A 22,880-nucleotide genomic window follows, 5' to 3' on the forward strand; every position below is an offset into this window, starting at 1 on the left:
TAATGCTTGACCAAACTATAGTCAAAGGGACAATTTTGCAAAGAAATTGAAGATTTGAGGGTCTGCTGATCAAACACTGATATTTGAGGGACTATTTAGAAATTAAGGTTGATGTAAGGGACTAGTATGCAATCACCGCATTTGAAAAACTGACTTAAGGATAAGGGACTAATATGCAATCACCCCATAAACAAACTGACTTCAAAGTCTCCACCCCTTCGACGAAATTGCAATCTTCTACAAACAGCCTTTAGGATCCGAGCAGCTTAAGGGCATGCAAACACAATTTCAAAGACTTGACGGAGTCATATAAAATTATTGAAGATGCAAAGGACTAAAGTCTAAAAAACCCTTCTAAAATAAACCAAACAAAAAAAAAGTGACCTCAAGTCTCCAGCCCAGCAAGGGCAGCAAGCTCCTTGCGCCCCCTCTCAAGGCCTATGTGGCGGTGGGAGAGTTTGCAAGCCCTCCAGCAAGCTCCCAAGGAGCTCCCAAGCCATCTCCTTAGGTCCACAAATTTGTGGAGCGCTTGGGAGCTCCCAAGCTGTGCAAGATTTACAAAACCACCCCCCTACAAAAACACAATTGTAGAGTGATCAAAATTTGCCCAAAAAGGAAGCAAAAAATCCAACCTTTTCCAAAATGAAGAATGCTCGATTAATCAAAATAGTGACTTTGATCGGTTCTAACCTGATAGACCATCTCCGATCGGCAAGTCCCCTCTCCGATCGGCAAGGCCTGAGCTCCGATCGGCAAGTCCTCAGCAAAATAGAGACTTTGACACGGGAAATGAAGGGGCGTGGATTTGATTCGACGGGAGATGAAGAGGTCTCAAGGTCTGGGTTTGAGGTTGGGGATATGAAGAGGTCTCTTTTGAGATGAGGGGAGATGAGAAGGGACTTGGTATTCCTCATGAGAATTTTAAGTGGCTCAGTCTTTTTTGTTTGTTTTTTTAATGATTTAATAAAATAGAATAGATACAAAGATCTGGTAAATGAAATAAATGAGCAATTAGAGTTGAAAAATGACCGTTGAGTAATGGGTAAAATATTAAAATAATAAATGAGCAATTAGAGTTGAAAAATGACCGTTGAGTAATGGGTAAAATATTAAAATAGAAGAGGGGTTTTTTGATATTGGTGGAGCTCCTAACTAGGAGCTCGTTGGAGCTCCATAAAAGAAGTAGGGCCTCCCAATGCTTATTTTTTTAATTTTTTATTCTAAAATGCTTGAGAGGTCTTGAGAGCTTGGTGACTAGAACTCCCAACTAGGAGCTTGATGCACTTGCTCTTAGATGAAATTGCACTCTTCTGTACTCGTTGGCATCTGTAAGTGGAATCTCTGTGATTCCTACTACTCGCCGTACAAAAATAATGGAGAGCTTTTCGCCATTTATGGGGAGTTAAATGCATTGTTTTGTAGTCAAATGCCGATAGCTGTCAATTATTAGCACAGTGCTCCCTGGCTTTGGGGAGCTTCCGAGCTCCCAAGCGCTCCACAAATTTGTGGAGCGCTTGGGAGCTCCCAACTGGCCAAAATTTAACAAACCCCCCCCAACAAGTACACCTTCTCAGATCTGCCCAAAAATGAAGAATGAAATCTAACCTTTCGTCTCAAATTAATCCAATCGGTGGCGGCGGACTAGAGCAGATGGTCTTTACTCCGATCGGCTCCGATCGGCGGCGGCGGAGGATGCGGTGTTGGTGTTCGGGGTAGGGGAGCCGGAGATTCGTGGGTTGGGGAGCCAGAGATCTGCAGTGTTGGATGTGGTGTTGGTGTTCGGGGTTGGAAACGAAGAAGAGTGGAGGCGTTTGAGCTTGTGATGGAGAAAAAAAATGAAGATGATTTGGGGAAACGAAATGAGCTGGGGAAAAGAAGAAGGGGAGATGACGAAGAGGAGTTGTGATGTATTTTTTAATTGGCTATGGTGTTAGATGTGGTGTTGATGTTTTTTTTAATTGGCTGTTGAAGTTTGAGCTTGTGATGTATTTTTTTTAATTAGCTTTCAACTTCGTAGTTGATTGAAAAACAGTACCGTTGGGTGAAAAAATGTCCGTTGAGTGAAAATTATTACCGTTGTGTGAAAAAATGACTGTTGAACAGTAAGCAAAACTCTATAAATTCACAATTCACTACACAACTTATTCCACACAACTCTCTCATTAAAAAAACTCTATACTTTCCTATCAAATTACAAATCTCATGGATCCCTCCCAAAACAACTACTATTCGCAACTCCTTACCGGTGAAGGATCGACCTTATACTCGCCGTTCTATACAGAAGTCGTAGAAGAAGGTCATCCCATCGAGTTATCGCAATCCGCAATACAACAAGTGTCATCCCAAGAAACACCGACCACAAAGAAGAAGAAGGCTTACACGCGGTCCGAAAATTGGACTACCCATGAGGATAAGCTTCTTGTGTCTGCTTGGCTGAACACGAGCCAAGACTCCATCCAAGGCACGGGGCAACACAAAGATAAGTTCTGGCACAGAGCTAACGACTACTTTATCCAATACACCACCGATCTAACGAGTCGCACACCAAACCAAATGATGCATCGTTGGTCAACGATTCAACTGTTGGTCAACAAGTTCTGCGGGTGCGTTGCTCAGATTGAAGGAAGACAAAGATCTGGTACTGGAATTATTGACCAGGTAAATATTTAACTTATATGTTTTTATGTAAATATTTAACTTATATGTTTGATTATTCTAAATTTAACTCTTATGTAGACTGCAGAAGTAAAAGAATTATACCAATCCCTTTATGGTAAGCCATTCGTGTTGGACCATTGCAGGGTTGAGTTGCGTCATCACCAAAAATGGAACCAACAAATGGAAACTTACAATAAGATTCGATCACAACCAAGAAGAATCACGAACTCTGATTCCTCACCGAACAACTCCATGCCAGCGACCCCCATCGAGTTGAACATTGACTCGGATGATGTTATAGCAAGGCCTGAAGGGAGGAAAGCGGCAAAACTCAAGAGGAAACAAAATGTGGACAAATCTGAGTCCGCTAAGTCCATTATGGGAGAGGCTTTCGCGTGGATGAAGCAAACCAACAAAGAAAAAATGGAGCTAAAACAGAAGAAACAAGATGACGATATTATGAAGATCGATCTCTCAACACTCAATTCAGTTCAACGACAATACTTTGAAATGCGTCAGGCGGAGATATTGGAGAGGTGGATGTCCAAGGGTTCTTCCTAATTATCATATATTGTACTCGCATAGCATCCTCATTAGTTCTTCCTAATTATCAAATATTATCTTATATTAAATTTATGATTGTACTTGAAGTTGAAAATTTTGGCATTGAATGAAAACAACTACTTTATTGAAAATGAAATTGGCGTAGTACAACAACTTGAACTCCTTTTCTGAAATTACATTAGACATAAAGAAACTTAATCCTCGGTGATGGATCCCTTAAGCTGCCACAGATGCTTGATCAAATCATTTTTTAGTGATTTGTGTGTTTTCGTGTTCTTGATCCGATGATGATTTTGGATGAACTCAGTTAGAGGCACCGTCTACACATGAGAAGGTTCAACGACTGGTACCGAATCAGTAAAGTCGAAGTTGTTGTCCAATTGACAATCACGTTCATCTTCAACGATCATGTTATGCATTATGATACAAGCTGTCATGATATCTTTCAGCACACAAGGTTGTCAGAAACGTCCTGGTCCACGAACAATCGCAAATCGAGCTTGCAACACGCCAAAAGCTCGCTCAACATCTTTTCTTGCGCTTTCTTGTTGTTGAGCAAAGTACTTATGCTTGTTTCCTCGAGGTGCTGGAATAGTCTTCACTAATGTGGACCACTCTGGGTAAATCCCGTCGGCGAGATAGTATCCCATATTATACTCGTGGCCATTGACAGTATAGTTGCACGGTGAAGCTCTTCCCTCCGAAAGTTGTGCGAAAACCGGTGAACGATGTAGAACATTAAGGTCATTGTGAGACCCCGACAGTCTAAAGAAGGCAATGCCATATCCAAAGATCTTTACTAGCTACGGCCTCCAAAATAATTGTAGGTTCATGAAAATGTCCAGTATACATACCTTGCTAGGCAGTTGGACAGTTCTTCCATGTCCAGTGCATGCAGTCGATGCTCCCAAGCATACCAGGAAAACCTCGTTGTGAGCCTGCCTCGAGCAGGCGTGCAACGTCTTCATTAGTCGGTGCACGAAGGTATTCCTCTCCAAAGATGTTGATAATCGATCGAACGAACCTCTTCAAGCTCTCAAGCGACGTACTTTTACCGATCCGAACGTAGTCGTCAACGGAGTTAGCGGATGCTCCATATGCGAGCATCCGCATAGCTGCAGTAATCTTTTGAAGACTAGATAGTCCTAACTGCTCCATATGCGAGCATCCGCATAGCTGCAGTAATCTTTTGAAGACTAGATAGTCCTAACTGTCCAGCACAATTCCTCTTTTGGACGAAGTACTTATCATGTTCGACGACTGCGTCGTGGATTCGAAGGAATAACGAACGCCTCATTCTGAACCTTTGACGAAAATAATAAAGAGGATAGGTTTGTGCGTCAGCAAAATAATCTTGGAATAACCGATTGTGGCCTTCCAGTCGGTTTCGATGGAGCACGATACGTCGTTTGTGTTGAACTGAAGTTGAACATTTCTCTTGTTCTTCTTCCCCAACGACAGCAGCTCCCATAAGAAAGAACGTCTTTATCATTTCATCATCGCTAGAACTAGATGAGCTAGACATTTTATTCTGGGAGATGATGGGTTGAGGAGAGAAGCCATCGAATTTTATAGGAATCAGTCGGTTGACGATCAAAGTTTGCGATACTTCGAACTTCGTGCCCAACCTCGAAGACCGCGGGTTACCTTGAAGACCGTGTGCGCTCCCTCAAATACCGTGGGTTGCCTCGAAGACCGTGTGCGCTCCTTCGAAGGCCGCATCCAACGGTTAGAAATAAAATACAAGAGGTTTAAATATAATTAAAAGTAATGGGTAAAATATTAAAATAGAAGAGGGGTTTTTTTGATATTGTTGGAGCTCCTAACTAGGAGCTTGTTGGAGCTCCATAAATGAAGGAGTGCCTTCCAAGGCTTAATTTGTTAATTTTTTATTCTAAAATGCTTTAGAGCTCTTGAGAGCATGCTGACTAGCACTCCCAACTGGGAGCTTGCTGCACTTGCTCTTAGGAGTGGGGCTTGGGAGGGGTTAGGAGCTTGCTGGAGGGGGGGCTGCCGAATTCCACGGCCACGTCAGCCTCGAGAGCTCTGAACAGAGCTTGCTGCCCTTGCTCTCAGACCCATCTCTTTCCTTAAATAATACTCTCTCAATTTCTCTGGTCTTCTCTTTCTTTCTTCTTCTTCTCTCCGCTGAAAATCAAAGAAGGGGGGTTAATGGGTTCAGAAGGAAGCTGTAGCCCATTAATTGATGAGGATTTGGAGTGGGAAAAAGTGGGTTTAATGAGGGCATTTGTTGAAGACAAAGATCCACAAGCTAAGGTTTGCCTCTTTCTTTCTTTTTTTTTGGATGATTTCATGCTTGATTTTAGGACCCTTTAATTGTTCACCTCTATATTTATCATTCAACTAAATTTATCATCCTACTTGTGTGGTATTTCTTAATCATTTATGTGAATCATTATGTTGTCTTTTGTAGGTTTCTAACATTGAAGTTGGTATGCTTTGTGGTGTCTTGTTAGTTCTAAAGTATTTAGATTTTAATTCTTATTTCTTTTCAGCTTTTATAATTTAGAAGCGTCCCTTTTTTTTGCCGTTAGTTGATTACTTTGTAATAGTCTGAATAAAGTGTGAGCTAGATGCTGAACATAATTCACTTGATGTTTTTTTCAGGGAAAAAGTTGGGTCTTAGTACATACCAGTGTGAACATTCCCCGCTACAGTAACCCCGATTTTAAATTTTTGGAATTTTGGATTGCTACAGTGATATGACTAGTGAATCTTGGGTTCTCCCATTTGTATAGAGGAGTAGATTTGTTAATTGCGGATAACCCCTATAGTTTTACTGTTGTAGATAGGCCCCTGTGTGAAAATGTTTAAAGTCTTTTACCCTGAAAAAAAAAGAAATTTGTACATATCTACTCCTCTATACAAATGAGAGAACCCAAAATTCAGCATTCACGATACAATGAAAATGCTACAGTAATATTTACTACAGCAAACATGAACTGGACACTGTTTTTTGAAAAAAATATTATTGTAGCACACAGTAATACTGTAGCCGAGGTGGGATACTGTAGCAATCCAAAAATTCAAAAAAATTTCATGTAGCAGTTAAAACCGGGATTACTGTAGTGGGGAAAAAATATGTCGTGCTTTGCACGGTGTTCACACTAGTCGAAAGTAAAAGGACAGAATTAAATTTGTACATACTGAAAGTAAAAGGACACAATACAAAATATTATATGGTATATCTTGATACAGAGAGGTACACAAGAAGAGCACAAAATTGCGCTTTCCTACTAAAATGTGTGAACCAGAATTCTGTAAGTAGAGAGGTACACAAGAAGAGCACAAAATTGCGCTTTCCTACTAAAATGTGTGAACCAGAATTCTGTAAGTTTCGGCTGGGATTTCTTTGGAATCCCATCCTGTTTTCTTAGTAAAAAATAGAAAAAAATCTGTAAGTTCTATGAATTGTAGTTGATTTCTCTCGAAATGTTGATTCGTTCGCTACAGATACATTGATTCTGTTTCTTCCAGATGAACCACAAGGTCGATCCCCATCACTACACAAGACACATTGGTGTCATATCTTTTTAATTGCCTTATGAATACATGTAAAATTGAAAAGAGACAGTGGTTATGGTAAATGCTTTACCTAATTGTTATTTCTCAATTTAGACCTCTCGACTCTCGAGATAATCCCCAGCATTCTTGATTTTATTCCCTTCACTTTGTTCCATCATTTAGATAATCATGTTAGTTCATCATAGCGCTATTGTAGAGCATCTCCTTTTTATTTAGAATTAGTCACAAGATCTCTTCTTTGCATAACTAATTTCCTTAAATCTTTGAAACTTTGTCTTGTGTAAAGGAGGCAGACAATTTCATGATCAGAAGATTCTTGAGAGCTCGTGACCTAGACATAGACAAGGCCTCTACCATGTTCCTTAAATATCTCAAATGGAAGAGGGAATTTGTCCCTAATGGATTTATATCGGATGCTGAAGTGAAAAATGAGCTTGCTGAGAGGAAATTCTTTGCGCAAGGATTCGATAGAAAAGGCCACCCTTTAGGAGTTGCGATTGCAGCTAAATTTAATGCTAAGCATGGAATGGACGAACATAAGCGTAAGTCATTATTTTCCTCTAAAGATGGATTATATTTTGCAGTCTTGATCAAGGAAATTGAGTAGAACCTGGTTTTTGTCCCAGGTTTCGTTGTGTCTATCCTCGACACATTATGCAGCAGGTATCATCTCGGAAACCTGAATATTTTTTTGAAAATGTGAAAATAATCTGTTATTCTTTATAGTGTTGGTGTTTCTCCCAAACATCATATAATATTATTTTTCAAGTTAATTATGTGCAGAAAAAGAATTCATTATTATACTTAGTATATTTAAATTTTCTGGATTTCAAAAGATAATGAAATGTTTTGAAGAAAATTTATCTTAAGTTTCATATTTACTTCATTTGACAATTATAGAACTTCAAGAGATCAAGAGAAGGCCATGATCATTGTAGATTTGAAAGGCTGGGGGTACTCAAACTGCAACGTCCGAGCTTACCTTGCAGCTATAGATATTTTACAGGTTTGTTTGTGGCGAAACCATAGAGATTGGCTTGGTATCATTTATTGTGCTGCATGCATGTAACCCTAGATTGGCTTGATATCATCTATTACTCTGCCTATACAATTTATATTCACCCACACATGCATGCACATTGCACACGTATCTGTTCATACATACACTTTGGGTGGAGGTGTCGGTTTTTCTAAAATTTCTGATGCTAAAACAGTTATTATCATACAAGTTAAACTTCCTAATCATGTCTAGTGAGAGGTACATAATGTTATATTCCACAGATTATAATAGAAATAATCAGACTTGAAATGCCATAGTCCTCTAGTTGAGGGTTTGTTGCATGAATAATTTTTGTCCATTTAAATCAATTTAAGGGACATCATATACCTCTTAATTATTGCTGGAAACCGATGAAATTGGTGTTTGGGATATGTGGAAGCTTTGTCCAGAACCAATTAGATCTACTCCTAACAAAGGAGTGGGAAACACATGAGGAGCAAATCCGAGAAAAACGCAACCAAAAGTTTTGCAGAAAAGTAAATCAGACAAAAGAAAATGATTTAGTGTGGTTCATCAATCACCTACGTCCAAGGGGAGAGATTAGAGTTTACTTATATTACCAGAGATCACAAGATCTAGTATTTCTTGAGTTTTTCAAGATCACCATAAGAAATCCTCCACTTGATCTCATAGAAGTTCCTCATTGACCCTAGGATATCCTCCTTTGTTTCCTCTTTACACACTTATTCAATCACCCTCTACAATTATGTAATTTTTTTTCCTTATAAGCTCTCATAACCCTGGTAGATACCCTGACGCAGACGTAGAAACAGGGAGGCCGATCGGATATCGTTCTGATGCCAATGAGCCCTGACAATAATAGGTAATTCACGAGCTTGAATCCACAAGCCAGAAGTTACTCAGACTTGAGAAAGAAAACAATGGAGAAAAATTCTCTTGATTGAATAATTGAAAAGTTAATTATTGATTTACAACTTGAGAAAGAAAACAATGGAGAAAAATTCTCTTGATTGAATAATTGAAAAGTTAATTATTGATTTACAAAAGGAACTATTATATATAGTTGAAAAGTTAATTATTGATTTACAAAAGGAACTATTATATATAGCCAACTAAACCTATCCTAACTCTAACAAAAAAGAAACTCTGTTTCTAAAAGGAAATAACAAAAAACGAATTCTTTCCTAATATGATGTCCGAGTCGACACGAGCCGAGTCGATTGGTGTCTTCTTTCGTGCCGACTAGACATGTATTCCCAACTGCTGTTCCAGTCGACACGTAGCGTGCCGACTAGTACCGCCTTTCGTGTCGACCGGCATGTGTCGCCTCGTTCTGCCTGCTTCGCCTCGTCTCGTCTGTTGAGATCTCGTCTCGTCCCCTGAAATGTCGTTTCATCTGCTCTGATGTCGTATCGTCTGCTAAGATAACTTGGTTTATATTGAGTTGAGATGTCGGACGAGTTGAGATGTTGAATATTATTAAGACGTCGGATATTGGACGAGTTGAGATGTCGTCTCGTCCAATTATTTATCCAATTACTTGATCTCCTGTATCAGTCCGTCCTTCTTCAGAAGAACTCGTCTCTGAGTTCGCATCACTTGCATACAACTCGATTGAAGGATAATAATCAGAAATATCCGCCATGTTGAATGTCCTCGACATAGCCATTTCTTCTGAAAGATCCACTACATATGCATTGTCATTGATCTTCTTGAGAATCTTGAACAATCCATATCGTTTTGGCTTAAGCTTGCTGTATGTTCCAGCCGGCATACGTTCCTTCCGTAGATACACCATCACCATGTCTCCTTCATTGAACACTTTTGAGTCGCCTCTTCTTGTTCGTAGTAGTTGCTTCATGCGACGCCAAACCCGCATCGGTTGCTTGCCTTGTCGTCTCCTAGTGTTTTGAGTTTGATCCCATCATGCTGCGGCTCCTCCTTTAAGACGATATGCTACAAACTTCACCTGGTTTGCTTCGGGCACATTAGCCATCTCAAAGAACTTCTCCACTTCGTAGAGTCAATCCAAGAAAGCCTCTATGTCCAGATTTTCTCCGAAGGAAGAAAGCTCTACCTTCATCTGATAGTCTTGATCCTGATGATATCGGCATTGTCGGTGGTAGTTGTGACGATGGTTGTAGCCTCTACCCTGACCTCTACCATAAGGTCGATCTCCTTCCTCTTCACTCAAAACATTATTATACCATGGCCCTTCAAATTGGTGACCATAGTCCGCTCCGTCGTCACTGTAATCATCATGGGGAAGAGTTTGATTGGGAAGTCATCGAAGGAGTGGAGGGGGTTGATATTGAGGAGGTTGATGCGGAGAGGGGTGATATGGAGGGGGTTGGTTTGGACGTGGTTGATTTGGAGGGGAATGAACTGTAGAGGTTGATGATTATACGGGAGTGGATGTCGGGGTTGCCTAACTTTGGGTCCGCCTAGGTAAAGACCGTCGGCGAAGTTATTTCCATTGTTGAGGTGAATGGTAAGTCTTTCAATGGCTTGTTGAAGGTTCTGAAGAGACGTCTCCAATGTGTTAAATCTTCCATCCATAAAATCCATCCTCATGGAAAGATCCTGTAGAGAAAGCTCCTTCTCGCCGTTACCTGCCATTGTCGAGGATGTTGAAGCCGAAGCTATGATACCACTTGACGAAGACGTAGAAACGGGGAGGTCGATCGGATATCGTTCCGATGCCAACGAGTCTTGATAATAACAGGTAATTCACAAGATTGAATCCACAAGCCAGAAGTTTCTCAAACTTGAGAAAGAAAATAATGTAGAAAAATTCTCTTGATTGAATAATTGAAAAGTTAATTATTGATTTACAAAAGGAACTATTATATATAGGAAAAATTCTCTTGATTGAATAATTGAAAAGTTAATTATTGATTTACAAAAGGAACTATTATATATAGCCAACTAAACCTATCCTAACTCTAATAATTATTGATTTACAAAAGGAACTATTATATATAGCCAACTAAACCTATCCTAACTCTAATAAAAAAAGAAACTTTATTTCTAAAAGGAAATAACCAAAAACGAATTATTTCCTAATCTGATGTCCGAATCGACACGAGGCGAGTCGACTAGTACCGTCTTTCGTGTCAACTGGGCATGTATTTCCAACTGTTGTTCCAGTCGACACGAAGCGTGTCGACTAGTACCGCCTTTCGTGTCGACTGGCATGTGTCGTCTTGTTCTGCCTGGTTCGCCTCGTCTCATCTGCTAAGATCTCGTCTCGTCCGCTGAAATGTCGTTTCATCTGCTCCGATGTCGTCTCGTCTGCTGAGATGACTTGGTTTATATTGAGTTGAGATGTCGGATATTGTTAAGACGTCAGATATTGGACTAGTTGAGATGTCGTCTCGTCCAATTACTTGTCCAATTACTTGATCTCCTGTATCATACCCCTTTCGTAAAGTTCTACAACATAAATAGTACTCCTAACATGAGTAGGATTCGGATTTCGACCTAATCAGGGGCGTTCTATTTACCGCTTGAGAACCAATCCAGTTGGACTGTTCAGCCAACCACCCGAAGCTCTGCCCGTCGCTGCTTGCTCCTCACGCGTTCTTTTGTCATTTCAACTTAAATACAAGGCTAAATTCCAGTACATATTACTATCATCACTAGAGTATAAAAATTATAACCCTCAACCCTCATGACGACTTTGGGGTATTAGTGCAGTGGAAAAGTCTTTTAAGTTGGCTTTAGAACAGGTTCAATTCTCAAAGGGCAAAAAGGATCTTAAGTGGATTATTAACATATTATTGATATTACAAATTTCTTGAGGATTAACTTTCATTTTATTTTACTGCCATATTTCTGAAGAGTAAACTGGCTCATGATTCAAAGAAGAAAGCAACATTTGTAATTGGAGTATCTTGAGCAAGCATCCACCAAGTTCCACGGATCTAATGGATGCCGACAATTATTTGACATGTAGTATCTCATTGTTAAGTGTAAGACCCACAATTTAGGAACTAAAAGAGAGTTGAATAGTGAAGCATCGAATGTGCTTGTCAAACTCGTGGAAAAAAAACAAGATGAAGGAAAAGAACCCTAATATTCGGGTAAACTTTGATAACTTATAACTAGGATTTACGTATTATGAATCATCATGACTATAACAGTCCGGAGTTGGAGTTGAAGTAATAAGGCGTGCGCATATCCGAGGAAGTGCTCTGCTTGTTGGGGATTTTACTCCTCCCCATATTAGGATCTTCGCAACTTGGAAGCAAACCTATAATCAATAAAATAGAAAACAACCATAATTAAGAAGAAAGAACACCGAGATATATGTGGTTCGGTCGACCAACTTCAATCTACATCCACGGGGCAACAATACGAGAAATTCACTATGTATCAGAGAGAATTGCAAGAGGAACTACTCAACTCTCGTCTCTCAATCTTTCAATCTCTCAACCTCACATGCATAATCAACTCTCATATTCTATCCAAATATCACTCCTTACAATCTTTTGAACGGACAAAGACTATGAAATTCTCTCCCAATGTTGTAATTTTTTATACGGATAAAAACTACGAAACACTCACCTCTCGTACAATATTCTTGAATCAGGCTACGCCCTCTGCTAATCCTAAATTACGAGAATATTAGCTCTCTCTTCTCTCCTTAGTTTTTCCTCCAATAATAGAAGAATATATATATAGAAAAACCAGAATCTTACCCGTAGCTAAACTTCCTAATTAGAATAGGATATAACCTCCTAATTATAATGAGACTCAATCTCCTAATCATGATAGATCTCTAGCTCTATCTAATTCTCATTAAGTTATATAAAAGAATAAAGACACAATTCTAACAATCTTCACCTTAGATTTGATTCCCAAGCCACCTTGAAGATCTACCATTGCCGTCTTGAAACTTTGTCTCTCCTGCTAGAGTCCTCTATTTTTTTGTACTTCAATCTGAAGCATCTGCACTTCTAATTGAAACACATGTACTCTAACCTGAATGCCCCTATGACCCTCACTTTCATTTGACTCACTGTGGCGTCTCTACCTCTTTTGTGCGCATCAAGAGATCTTCTTCACCTCTAACATTAGAAGCAAATCAATCATGCTCGTCCTTCCAATTTGAGCTTGACAATAACCTCCCCCCGCTTGTTGTCTTTATGCTCCACCTGTATCGCTCATCTCAAACTATATCGGTGCGTCTTTCCTACTCCACACTACGAGCCGGATGCCTCTGTCTCCTCTATCACTTGTGTGTCACTTAGTCGTGCGGCTCGTGCCTGCTTGTAAGCTCCATCTAATTTGGCACTATTTTCCTCGAGTCTACACACCAACCAACTCATGCTCCTGCGATGACTCCGAATAATTATATGTTGACAACTCTACTGCTAGAATCACGTCTAATTCTCTATATCAGTCTCATATGTTGCATGTTTGTTTGCCCTATCTACATCAGATTTGTCTCACCATCACCGTCAGAACTTTTCTATATTTTCTAACCAATCTAAACATAGTATGAAAAATCAAACCCTTCCATTGCATTCAAAGCACTCCAAAACCTATAAATCGACTCCTGGATCGTTGTGTTCCACCTTTGATTCACTGATCTATGATCTAATCAATCTCAGTCGTTGATTTGAATTTAAAAAATAAATCCATACACCCAAATTTACCAAATACCTAATCCTATGTGTTCACAACCGCACGTGAACAACTTGCTGCCAAAGTGAATTCCTTTTTCCCTTGTTGACTCGAATTCCAAGGGCTAAAAGCACCAAACAGCAACAAACTCCACACAACATCCCGAAACCTTTCTCTCTTTCCCCACATGAATGAACAATGCCCTTCGCCTCACAATTCAGCCTTTTTTATACTTGCTTTCTACACCAGAAAGCAAATCAACAAAACTCCATCTCGGCAACACTGTCGAGATTTGCCTCTGCCGGTTGTCCTCTACCACCGGTTGGATCTACTTCTCCTTTTTTTTTCCTTCGTCATGATTCTTTGACACCGATCTTCAATCTCGCACGACGTTGCTTTCTATCTCGTGAACTCAACCCTAAATCCATCACCACATCTCTGATACCACTTTTTGGGGATTTTACTCTCCCCCCGTATTAAGATCTCTGCAATTCGAAAGTCAATCCACAAGCAATAAGATAGAAAACAGTCACAATCAAGAAGAAAGAACACTGAGATATATGTGGTTTGGTCGACCAACTTCGACCTACATTCACGGGGTAACAATACGAGAAATTCAATATGTATCAATGAGAACTACAAGAGGAACCACTAACTCTCTTATCTCAATCTCTCAATCTCACATACATAATCAACTCTCATATTTTTTCCAAAACCTACTCCTTATAATCTTTTGAACGGACAAAAACTGCGAAACTCTCTCCTAATATTGTAATCTTTTGCATTGACAAAGACTACGAAACTATCGCCTCTTGCATAATATTCTTTTGCATTGACAAAGACTACGAAACTATCTCCTAATATTGTAATCTTTTGCATTGACAAAGACTACGAAACTATCGCCTCTTGCATAATATTCTTAAATCAGGCTACTGCTAACCCTAGATTGCAAGAATATTGGTTCTCTCTCATTTCCTTGATTTTTCCTCTAATAATAGAATAATATATATATAGAAACCAAAACCCTACTCTTAGCCAAACTTCCTAATTATAATAGGATACAAACTTCTAATCATGATGAGAACCAATCTCTTAATCATGATAGATCTCTATCCCTATCTAATTCTCATAAACTTATACAAATAATCAAAGATACAATTCTAGCACTGCTATGTTGGATAATTGAGAAAGAGGAGAGAATATTTTTTTAATTCCCACAAACTTAAAATCTTTGGGGCACTCTCAAAACTCAATGCAATTTGGTTTTATACCAAAAGAATTTCACAGGCATATTAGCTATATGGATACAAAGGGAATTTCAATAAACTTTTTCCTTTTCCATTTCCCTTAAAGGTTGCATTTTGTACGTTAAAGCTAAGAGGAGTATGGAAATTTTGAAAATATATATCGCTAAGCTTAAAAGCTATATTGCTTCTTAAAAGCCCTCATCGTTACACCATAACTCTGAAGTTGCGGCGAAAGTTGAGGGTTATATTTTTATCTTTTGACATGCCTCCGCAAGTTGAGTGTCCTTTTTATGGACCAAGCCTAGATTCACATAACAACGTTAATTTTTAGAAAATCCGCTTTAGATTTGTGACCAATGGGATTGAACCTGGGTTGCTCCGCCACAACTCCAACATTGTCGTGAAAATTGAGGGTTATATTTTTATATTCTAACAATACTGATTAAATGTGGAAACAATTTTAAGCAGTAATGTAACAATCTCCCAGTGGTTGAATGATATTAAATTTTCAAGCATAGTTACATGGGAGTTTCTTTCTTTGTAATAATTGAGTAATTGAGGGTTCTTCTCTGTCTCTTTCGTTTTACTGTTTCTGTGAGGGACTGTCATAAATTTGTCATCATCACTGTCTCTTTTCCTTGTAAAATGGTGTTGGCAATGGAGAGTTAGTCAGAGCGAACAGATTCCAGAAGAGGACTATGATGATTTTGACTACTTGTCTTCCTGAAAATGAGGGAAAATTTGCAATTAAACACCCAAAAGTTTACACCGTTATTAACTTTTGATACACAAAAGTGCCCCCCCTTCTTTCCCGTGGATACCACAAAGTTAAAAAATATTTAACTTTGATACCCCTGTTAAGCGCCCCCCCCCCTTTTTTTTTTACTTTGGGTACTTCCCTGAAAAGAAAAACTTTGGGGTATCGAAGTTAAAAATGATGTAAGCTTTGGGGTATTTTGGTGCAAATAAACAAAGTTCGTGACTTTTAGGAGGTGGTAATCAATTTTCTCAGTTGAATTAAAATATTTTGATTGGTAAAAATTGTCATGTTCCATTCATTCAAAATATTTGTTGCGTTCTTCTTTTTTATTTTTGTACACTATATTTTATCTTAATTAGTGACAACCTTGCACATTTGACCTCCTAGAGTAAGAATTCTTTAACATGCACTAGAATTTCCTTGAATAAAATGTGACCGTGGGGGGCAGGACCACGCGTTTTCTCACGCGTTTTCTTCTTTCCGCATGAGACAGCGACCCGGCCCACCTGATTAAACCCTTATCCGTTGATATAAATACCCAACTAAGGTTTATTTCGGAGCAGTGCTGGAGGGTAACAAAAACGCAGCCGTCTTTTCTTTGTTTTTTTTTATTTTGAGCAGCCCTTTATTGAGGGTTTGTGCATCCTTTTGTGAGAGATATTTGTGAGGGATTTGAGAGTTTTGTTTGAGGGTTTAGATTGAATGATTGTAAACCTTAGTTGTATTCTCTCCCTCTAATAGTAGATCTCCCCCCTCCTTGCCCCGTGGACGTAGGCAATTTGCCGAACCACGTAAAAATTGGTTGTACTGCTTTTGTGTGATTTGTAATAGCTTTTTAGGTTCCCTCGACGCGCAGTCCTAGAGCTGACGAGAGGAAGAGCAAATATCCCACTTTGATGGGATATTAGGCTTCAGATTCTTGTTCCCTTTGAGAAACAAGAATTCTTATTGCGACCTGACTCTCTTGTTGTGCTGCCGAAGTGCTGCCGAAATTTTTGCTGCGCGCAACAAGTGGTATCAGAGCCCAGATTTTAGATCTAGGGTGTTTTGGTAGAGGAAGATTCAGTTAGAAGCTTGGTTCTTGGAGTTCTAGGCTTCGGTGGAGATAGTATTAGGAGTTGCCGTTGGAGATTTCGCTTTCCTCTTGTGGATAGGAGATCTATTTGGAATCTGATCTAGGGTTCAGTTGGGTGGTTCCTAATTCTATCAAATTTGTTCTTTCTCTACAATTTGGAGTTAGTTTGCAATGGGAGAAGAAGGTGAAAGCAGCAAATCGATGGCGAGTACAATACAAGTTGGTTTTCAGAACACCAAGATTAGTGTGGTGAAATATGACGGCAAAATCAACTTTGGTTTGTGGATGAGTGGTTTTCAGAACACCAAGATTAGTGTGGTGAAATATGACGGCAAAATCAACTTTGGTTTGTGGATGAGCGACGTAAAGGATGCGCTCAATGCTCAGAATTTGAAAGAGACCATCATGGTCCACGAGAGGCCACCTAAATATGATGAGGCGATATGGGAGAAGATGAATAGGAACGCTTGTGGGGTGATCAGGTCCTGTTTGGAACAGGAACTGAAATATGATGTGATTGGGGTGACGTCTGCAATGAAGATGTGGGAAATTCTCAACAATAAGTACCTTACGAAGAGTGTTGAGAACCGATTGCACTTGCTGCGTAGGTTATTCAGATTCCAGATGTCCAGAGGCACCTCGCTTGCGGCTCATGTGAACAACTATACGAAGTTGTTGTCGGACTTGGCGAATGTTGATGAGAAGATATCGGATGAGTACAAGGCGATTATTTTGTTGGGCTCCTTACCGGATGAGGAGTATGATACCTTCGTGCTCACTTTGTTGAACGGGAGATCTTCTATCAGCTATAGTGAAGTGACTAACGCATTGACCAATTACGATTTGAGGACGAAGGACAATGAGACTTCCCGCGCTAGTACTTCAGGCGAGGCCTTGTCGACGAGAGGTAGAAGCCCATATCCGAAAGGTGTTAATAGAGGAAGGTCAAAGTCAAGAAGCCACCACCAATTAGCAAAGAACCAATGTGCATTCTGCAAGGAGCAGGGACATTGGAAGAGAGACTGCCCGAAGCTCAAGGAGAAAGAGAATGGCAAGAAAAGGGCCCGAAGGCCAATGAGGTGAATATTACGAAAGGCGATGATTCCGATGATTCGTGCTTTTCTCTACTGATTACTCCGGAGGTGAACCATGTGGATGCATCAGATTGGATGCTTGATTCCGGCGCTACTTTTCATGTGACCCCTAGGCGAGACTGGTTTGCATCTTTTGAGAAAGTCGACGGGGGCGTTGTTGTCATGGGAAATGATCAATCCTGTGGCGTTTGTGGGATAGGTACCGTGCAGATTAGGATGCACGATGGAGTAGTCTGTGAGTTGAAGGAGGTGAGATTTGTTCCTCAACTGAAGAAAAATCTTATCTCAGTTGGAGCTTTGGAGGCGAAGGGATTCAAGGTGACTTTCGAAAACGCTGTAGCGAAGGTTACTAAGGGATCATTGGTGATGATGAGGGGTATCCGCAATCGAAATTTGTATTATCTGAAGGGAAGCACCGAGATAGGCCAGGTTGCTTCGGTTATTTCAGAAGCGGACATGAGCAGACTTTGGCACTATAGATTGGGGCATACATGTGAAAAGTCACTGCAGGCATTGTGCAAGCAGGGGCTATTGAAGGGAGCCAAGATTGGGAAGATTGAGTTCTGTGAGTATTGTGTTCTTGGTAAGAAGACAAAGGTGAAGTTCGGGACTGCCATTCATCAGACGAGGGGCATCCTGGACTACGTGCACACAGACGTTTGGGGTCCCACCAAGACTGCATCACTTGGTGGTAGACATTGGTTCGTCACTTTTGTAGATGACTATTCTATGTGATGTTGGGTGTACACCATGACGAAGAAGAGTGAAGTCCTAGATTTGTTTGTGGAGTGGAAGAAGAGATTGGAACTGCAGACTGGGAGAAAGATCAAGACGTTGCGATCCGACAACGGTGGTGAGTATACTTCAGACCCCTTTTTGCAGCTATGTCGAGACGAGGGCATAGAGAGACACTTCACGGTTAGTCATACACCGCAGTAGAATGGGGTGGCAGAGAGATTGAATCGGTCTTTACTGGAGAAGATCCGATGCTTATTGTCGCATAGTGGTTTGGAGAAGATCTTTTGGGCTGAGGTACTTACATATGCGAGCCACCTCATTAATAGGCTGTCTTCATCTGCGATTGAGGGGGAAACCCCTATGGAGATGTGGTCAGGAAAGCCAGCACATGACTATGACCAGCTCAAGGTATTTGGGTGCCCTGCATATTATCATGTTAAAACTGATAAATTAGAACCTCGAGCTAGGAATGCCATATTTGTAGGATTCAAGCGTGGTGTCAAGGGATACAAGCTTTGAGATCCAGTTGATAAGAAGATTGTGCTGAGTAGGGACGTCACGTTTGATGAAGCTTCTATCTTGAAGCTTCCCAGCTCTCATCAGGTGGAGAGCGACCCGACAGAGGAGATATCACAGGTGGTGGAGATCGATGCAGCTCCACATTGTCCAGATGGTACAGTATCCATGCAGGTGCCAACTGAAGTGACGCCAGGCGAGCACGACGGTGACACAGAGGATACGAGTACAAATGTGCAGGATCAGGAACCGACGGTTCAGGTTCAGGATTCAATTGCGGCTCGGAGACAGAGGAGAAACATACAGATGCCAGCACGGTATGTCGACACAGTTGCGTATGCACTTCCGGTGGAGAGTATCGATGAGTTGGTACCTACTACATTCAGAGAGGCCGAGCAGAGTTCGGAGGCTGATTCGTGGCAGGTGGCTATGCAGGAGGAGATGGAATCTCTTCATAAGAACGATACATGGGAGCTTGTTGAACTTCCAAAGGGGCGGAAGGCAATTGGTTGCAAGTGGGTATACACGAAAAAGGAGGGCATTGAGAGCACTCCATTGAGGTTCAAAGCTAGGTTGGTTGCGAAGGGCTATGCACAGGAGGAAGGTATTGACTATAATGAGGTTTTCTCTCCGGTGGTGAAGCACTCTTCGATTCGGATTCTGCTAGCTTTGGTGGCACAGTATGGTTTGGAGTTAGATCAGTTGGATGTGAAGACAACATTTCTTCATGGTGATCTTGATGAAGAAATATATATGACTCAGTGTAGATTGAAGAAATCGCTATACGGTTTGAAACAGTCTCCTCGACAGTGGTATAGGCGTTTTGATGGTTTTATGCTTGGTCATTCGTACACTCGGAGCCAGTTTGATCCTTGCGTATATTTTCGCAAGTTGAAAGGAGGTGCGTACATTTATTTGTTGCTCTATGTCGATGACATGTTGGTTGCCTCTATTTCCAGGTCGGCTATAGATGAATTGAAAGTTCAGCTTTCAAATGAGTTTGAGATGAAGGACTTGGGCGAGGCAAAGCGCATTTTAGGGATGGAGATTGGCAGAGACAAGAAGAAGGGAAGAATTTGTTTGACATAGGTGGCTTATTTGAAGAAGGTTCTACAGCGATTCCATGTTAGCATGGATACGAAGCCAGTTAGTGTACCTTTGGGAGTCTATTTGAAGCTTTCAGCTGGTCTTTCACCGAAGTCAGTTGAAGATCGTGAGTTAATGTTGAAGACTCCATATGCGAGTGCGGTTGGGAGCTTGATGTACGCAATGGTATGTACGAGACCGGATTTGTCACAGGCGGTAAGCATGGTTTCGAGATACATGCATGATCCAGGAGTGGGTCATTGGGACGCCGTGAAATGGATTTTGAGGTACATTCGAGGTACGCTCAATGTTGGTTTAGTTTATGAGCGGGACACTACAGGTGGACAGCTATGCATTGGCTATGTTGATTCGGATTATGCCGGGGATTTGCGTGTGCCGGTGTGTTGGAGATGCACCTTACAGTCGACGGTGGCTTTGTCTACGACGGAGGCAGAGTATATGGCAGTTACGGAGGCTGTAAAGGAGGCTATTTGGCTTCGAGGACTTTTAGAGGAACTTGATATATCGCAGAGGTCCGTCACTATTCATTGTGATAGCATGAGTGCTATCTATTTGGCGAAGAATCAGGTTTTTCATGCGAGAACAAAGCACATTGACGTTCGTTATCACTTCATTCAGGATGTTCTTGAAGATGGCGATGTGGAGATTGTGAAAGTCCACACGAAGGATAATCCGGCAGATATGCTCACTAAGGTGGTTCCGAGCAACAAGTTTGATCATTGTCGAAAATTATTGCACATTCGTGATTGTTGAGGCCGTTGGCGGCCATTTGGATGAACTAAGTTCGGCTTGATTCCTTGGGCAAGAGGATACGTAGGCAGTCTTTCAGATACAGCCAGTTTGGATTAGTTGATTTTGATGGGGGTGAGATTGTTTGGACTCTCGTTCGGGTTCTTGATTTGTTGTGAATTGAGTTCGTACTGGACACAACAAGTTGGGACATTTGGATGCTTTGGTGTCGGCTCAGTTTTGGGAAAAACTTCACCGAGGTGGAGAATTGTGAACGTGGGGGGGGTTTAACATGCACTAGAATTTCCTTGAATAAAATGTGACCGTGGGGGGCAGGACCACACGTTTTCTCACGCGTTTTCTTCTTTCCGCATGAGACAGCGACCCGGCCCACCCGATTAAACCCTTATTCCGTTGATATAAATACCCAACTAAGGTTTATTTCGGAGCAGTGCTGGAGGGTAACAAAAACGCATCCGTCTTTTCTTTGTTTTTTTTATTTTGAGCAGCCCTTTATTGAGGGTTTGTGCATCCTTTTGTGAGAGATATTTGTGAGGGATTTGAGAGTTTTGTTTGAGGGTTTAGATTGAGTGATTGTAAACCCTAGTTGTATTCTCTCCCTCTAATAGTAGATCTCCCCCCTCCTTGCCCCGTGGACGTAGGCAATTTACCGAACCACGTAAAAATTGGTTGTACTGCTTTTGTGTGATTTGTAATAGCTTTTTAGGTTCCCTCGACGCGCAGTCCTAGAGCTGACGAGAGGAAGAGCAAATATCCCACTTTGATGGGATATTAGGCTTCAGATTCTTGTTCCCTTTGAGAAATAAGAATTCTTATTACGACCTGACTCTCTTGTTGTGCTGCCGAAGTGCTGCCGAAATTTCCGCTGCGCGCAACATAAAATATAGGCAAACTCAATGAATATTGATTTTGTAATTCTTGATATAATCATGGCAGAGTTACTATCCTGAGAGGCTCCACAAGGCGTTTCTAATCCATGTACCTTATCTTTTCATGAAAGTGTGGAAGATTATGTACCCATTCATCGACAAGAAGATGAAGAACAAGGTAATCTCCTAAACTTACTATTTAATTTCATAGTGTCACTATTTCCTTACATGATACGGTTCAAAAACATAATTTGTTCCATTCTTGCTACAGTTTGTGTTTGTTGATGACAAAAACCTTGAAGAAGCGCTATTGGAAGAAATTGATGAAAGCCAACTTCCAGAGATTTATGGGGGTAAAATGTCACTTATTCCTATTGGAGCTAACTGAGAACTAATTCGTATGTAACTTGGGACTCAAGTCATCACAAGAAGAACTACTGTTTTATCCTGAATTTTTGGATCCATTTCCTAATTTGTTCGTCAGTGCGTAAATTGTAATGAAATAAATGGTCATATTTGTGAACTATTTCTTTGATATCCAGCATTAAGGCATCAATTAGAATAAAGTGGTGAAAATTTGTGCTAAAATTTTATCATGGGGGCTAATGAATCCATCTTTACTTAATTTCAATGGTGTTTGTGCAAATTACGAGTAGTTGGTGGGTGTATATTTGAAGAGGAAAAGCGATTAGGCTAAATGAGTAAATGAACAAGTCAATGAGTAAACGAACAAGTCCTTTGGAGGAGTAACCGTCAGAGAGAATGGAAGTAATATATTCAACTGAAAATATTTAGTTTGCATATATTTTCAGATATTTTTGTTTAGCTGAATCTTGTTTGTTTCCATCTGAAAGCATTTTGATTAATGGAGGTTATTCAGATTGGATTGACCACTTACCTTTTGTTTTCAATAATCCAATTATTTATGAATACTAGATTTTATACACGTACAATGCACGTGGTTTAATACCATGATTAACTATTTTTAGCTTACTTTATAAGTAAAATTTGTTCCACAGTTTCACTTTAATAGTTTGTGCTCATTTTTGTCTCTAAACTTTTATATCACGATTTTTTTTATGTTTGCTTACATGGGCTACACCCAATTTAAATTTTCATGTTGATCTTTGAATTGACAAAAAACAAATATAATTTGAAGCTAATTTGAATTTTTATATTATTTTGACCGATATGAAATCAAGTTTTACTTGAGAAAGTATAATAAGTAAAAATATTAAAACAATGTTAGGTGAATATTTAAAACTAATAAGACAAAATGATTGACTAAAAGTATGCTACAACGA

General features: G+C 40.2%; 2 protein-coding genes across 2 annotated transcripts; both read left to right on the forward strand.

Moving 5' to 3' along the window:
• Positions 2,203-3,219, forward strand: LOC109826383 (glutathione S-transferase T3-like). The gene is made up of 2 exons (XM_020393416.1): positions 2,203-2,658; positions 2,737-3,219. Exons 1-2 carry the CDS (start codon positions 2,203-2,205, stop codon positions 3,217-3,219), a joined length of 939 nt encoding a protein of 312 aa, XP_020249005.1.
• Positions 5,302-22,115, forward strand: LOC109825831 (phosphatidylinositol/phosphatidylcholine transfer protein SFH2-like). The gene is made up of 6 exons (XM_020392739.1): positions 5,302-5,499; positions 7,055-7,310; positions 7,395-7,431; positions 7,669-7,774; positions 21,644-21,754; positions 21,848-22,115. Exons 1-6 carry the CDS (start codon positions 5,395-5,397, stop codon positions 21,962-21,964), a joined length of 732 nt encoding a protein of 243 aa, XP_020248328.1. The 5' UTR covers positions 5,302-5,394; the 3' UTR covers positions 21,965-22,115.

This window comes from Asparagus officinalis, chromosome 10 (assembly GCF_001876935.1).
Source record: "Asparagus officinalis chromosome 10, Aspof.V1, whole genome shotgun sequence".
Taxonomy (NCBI): Eukaryota; Viridiplantae; Streptophyta; class Magnoliopsida; order Asparagales; family Asparagaceae; genus Asparagus; species Asparagus officinalis.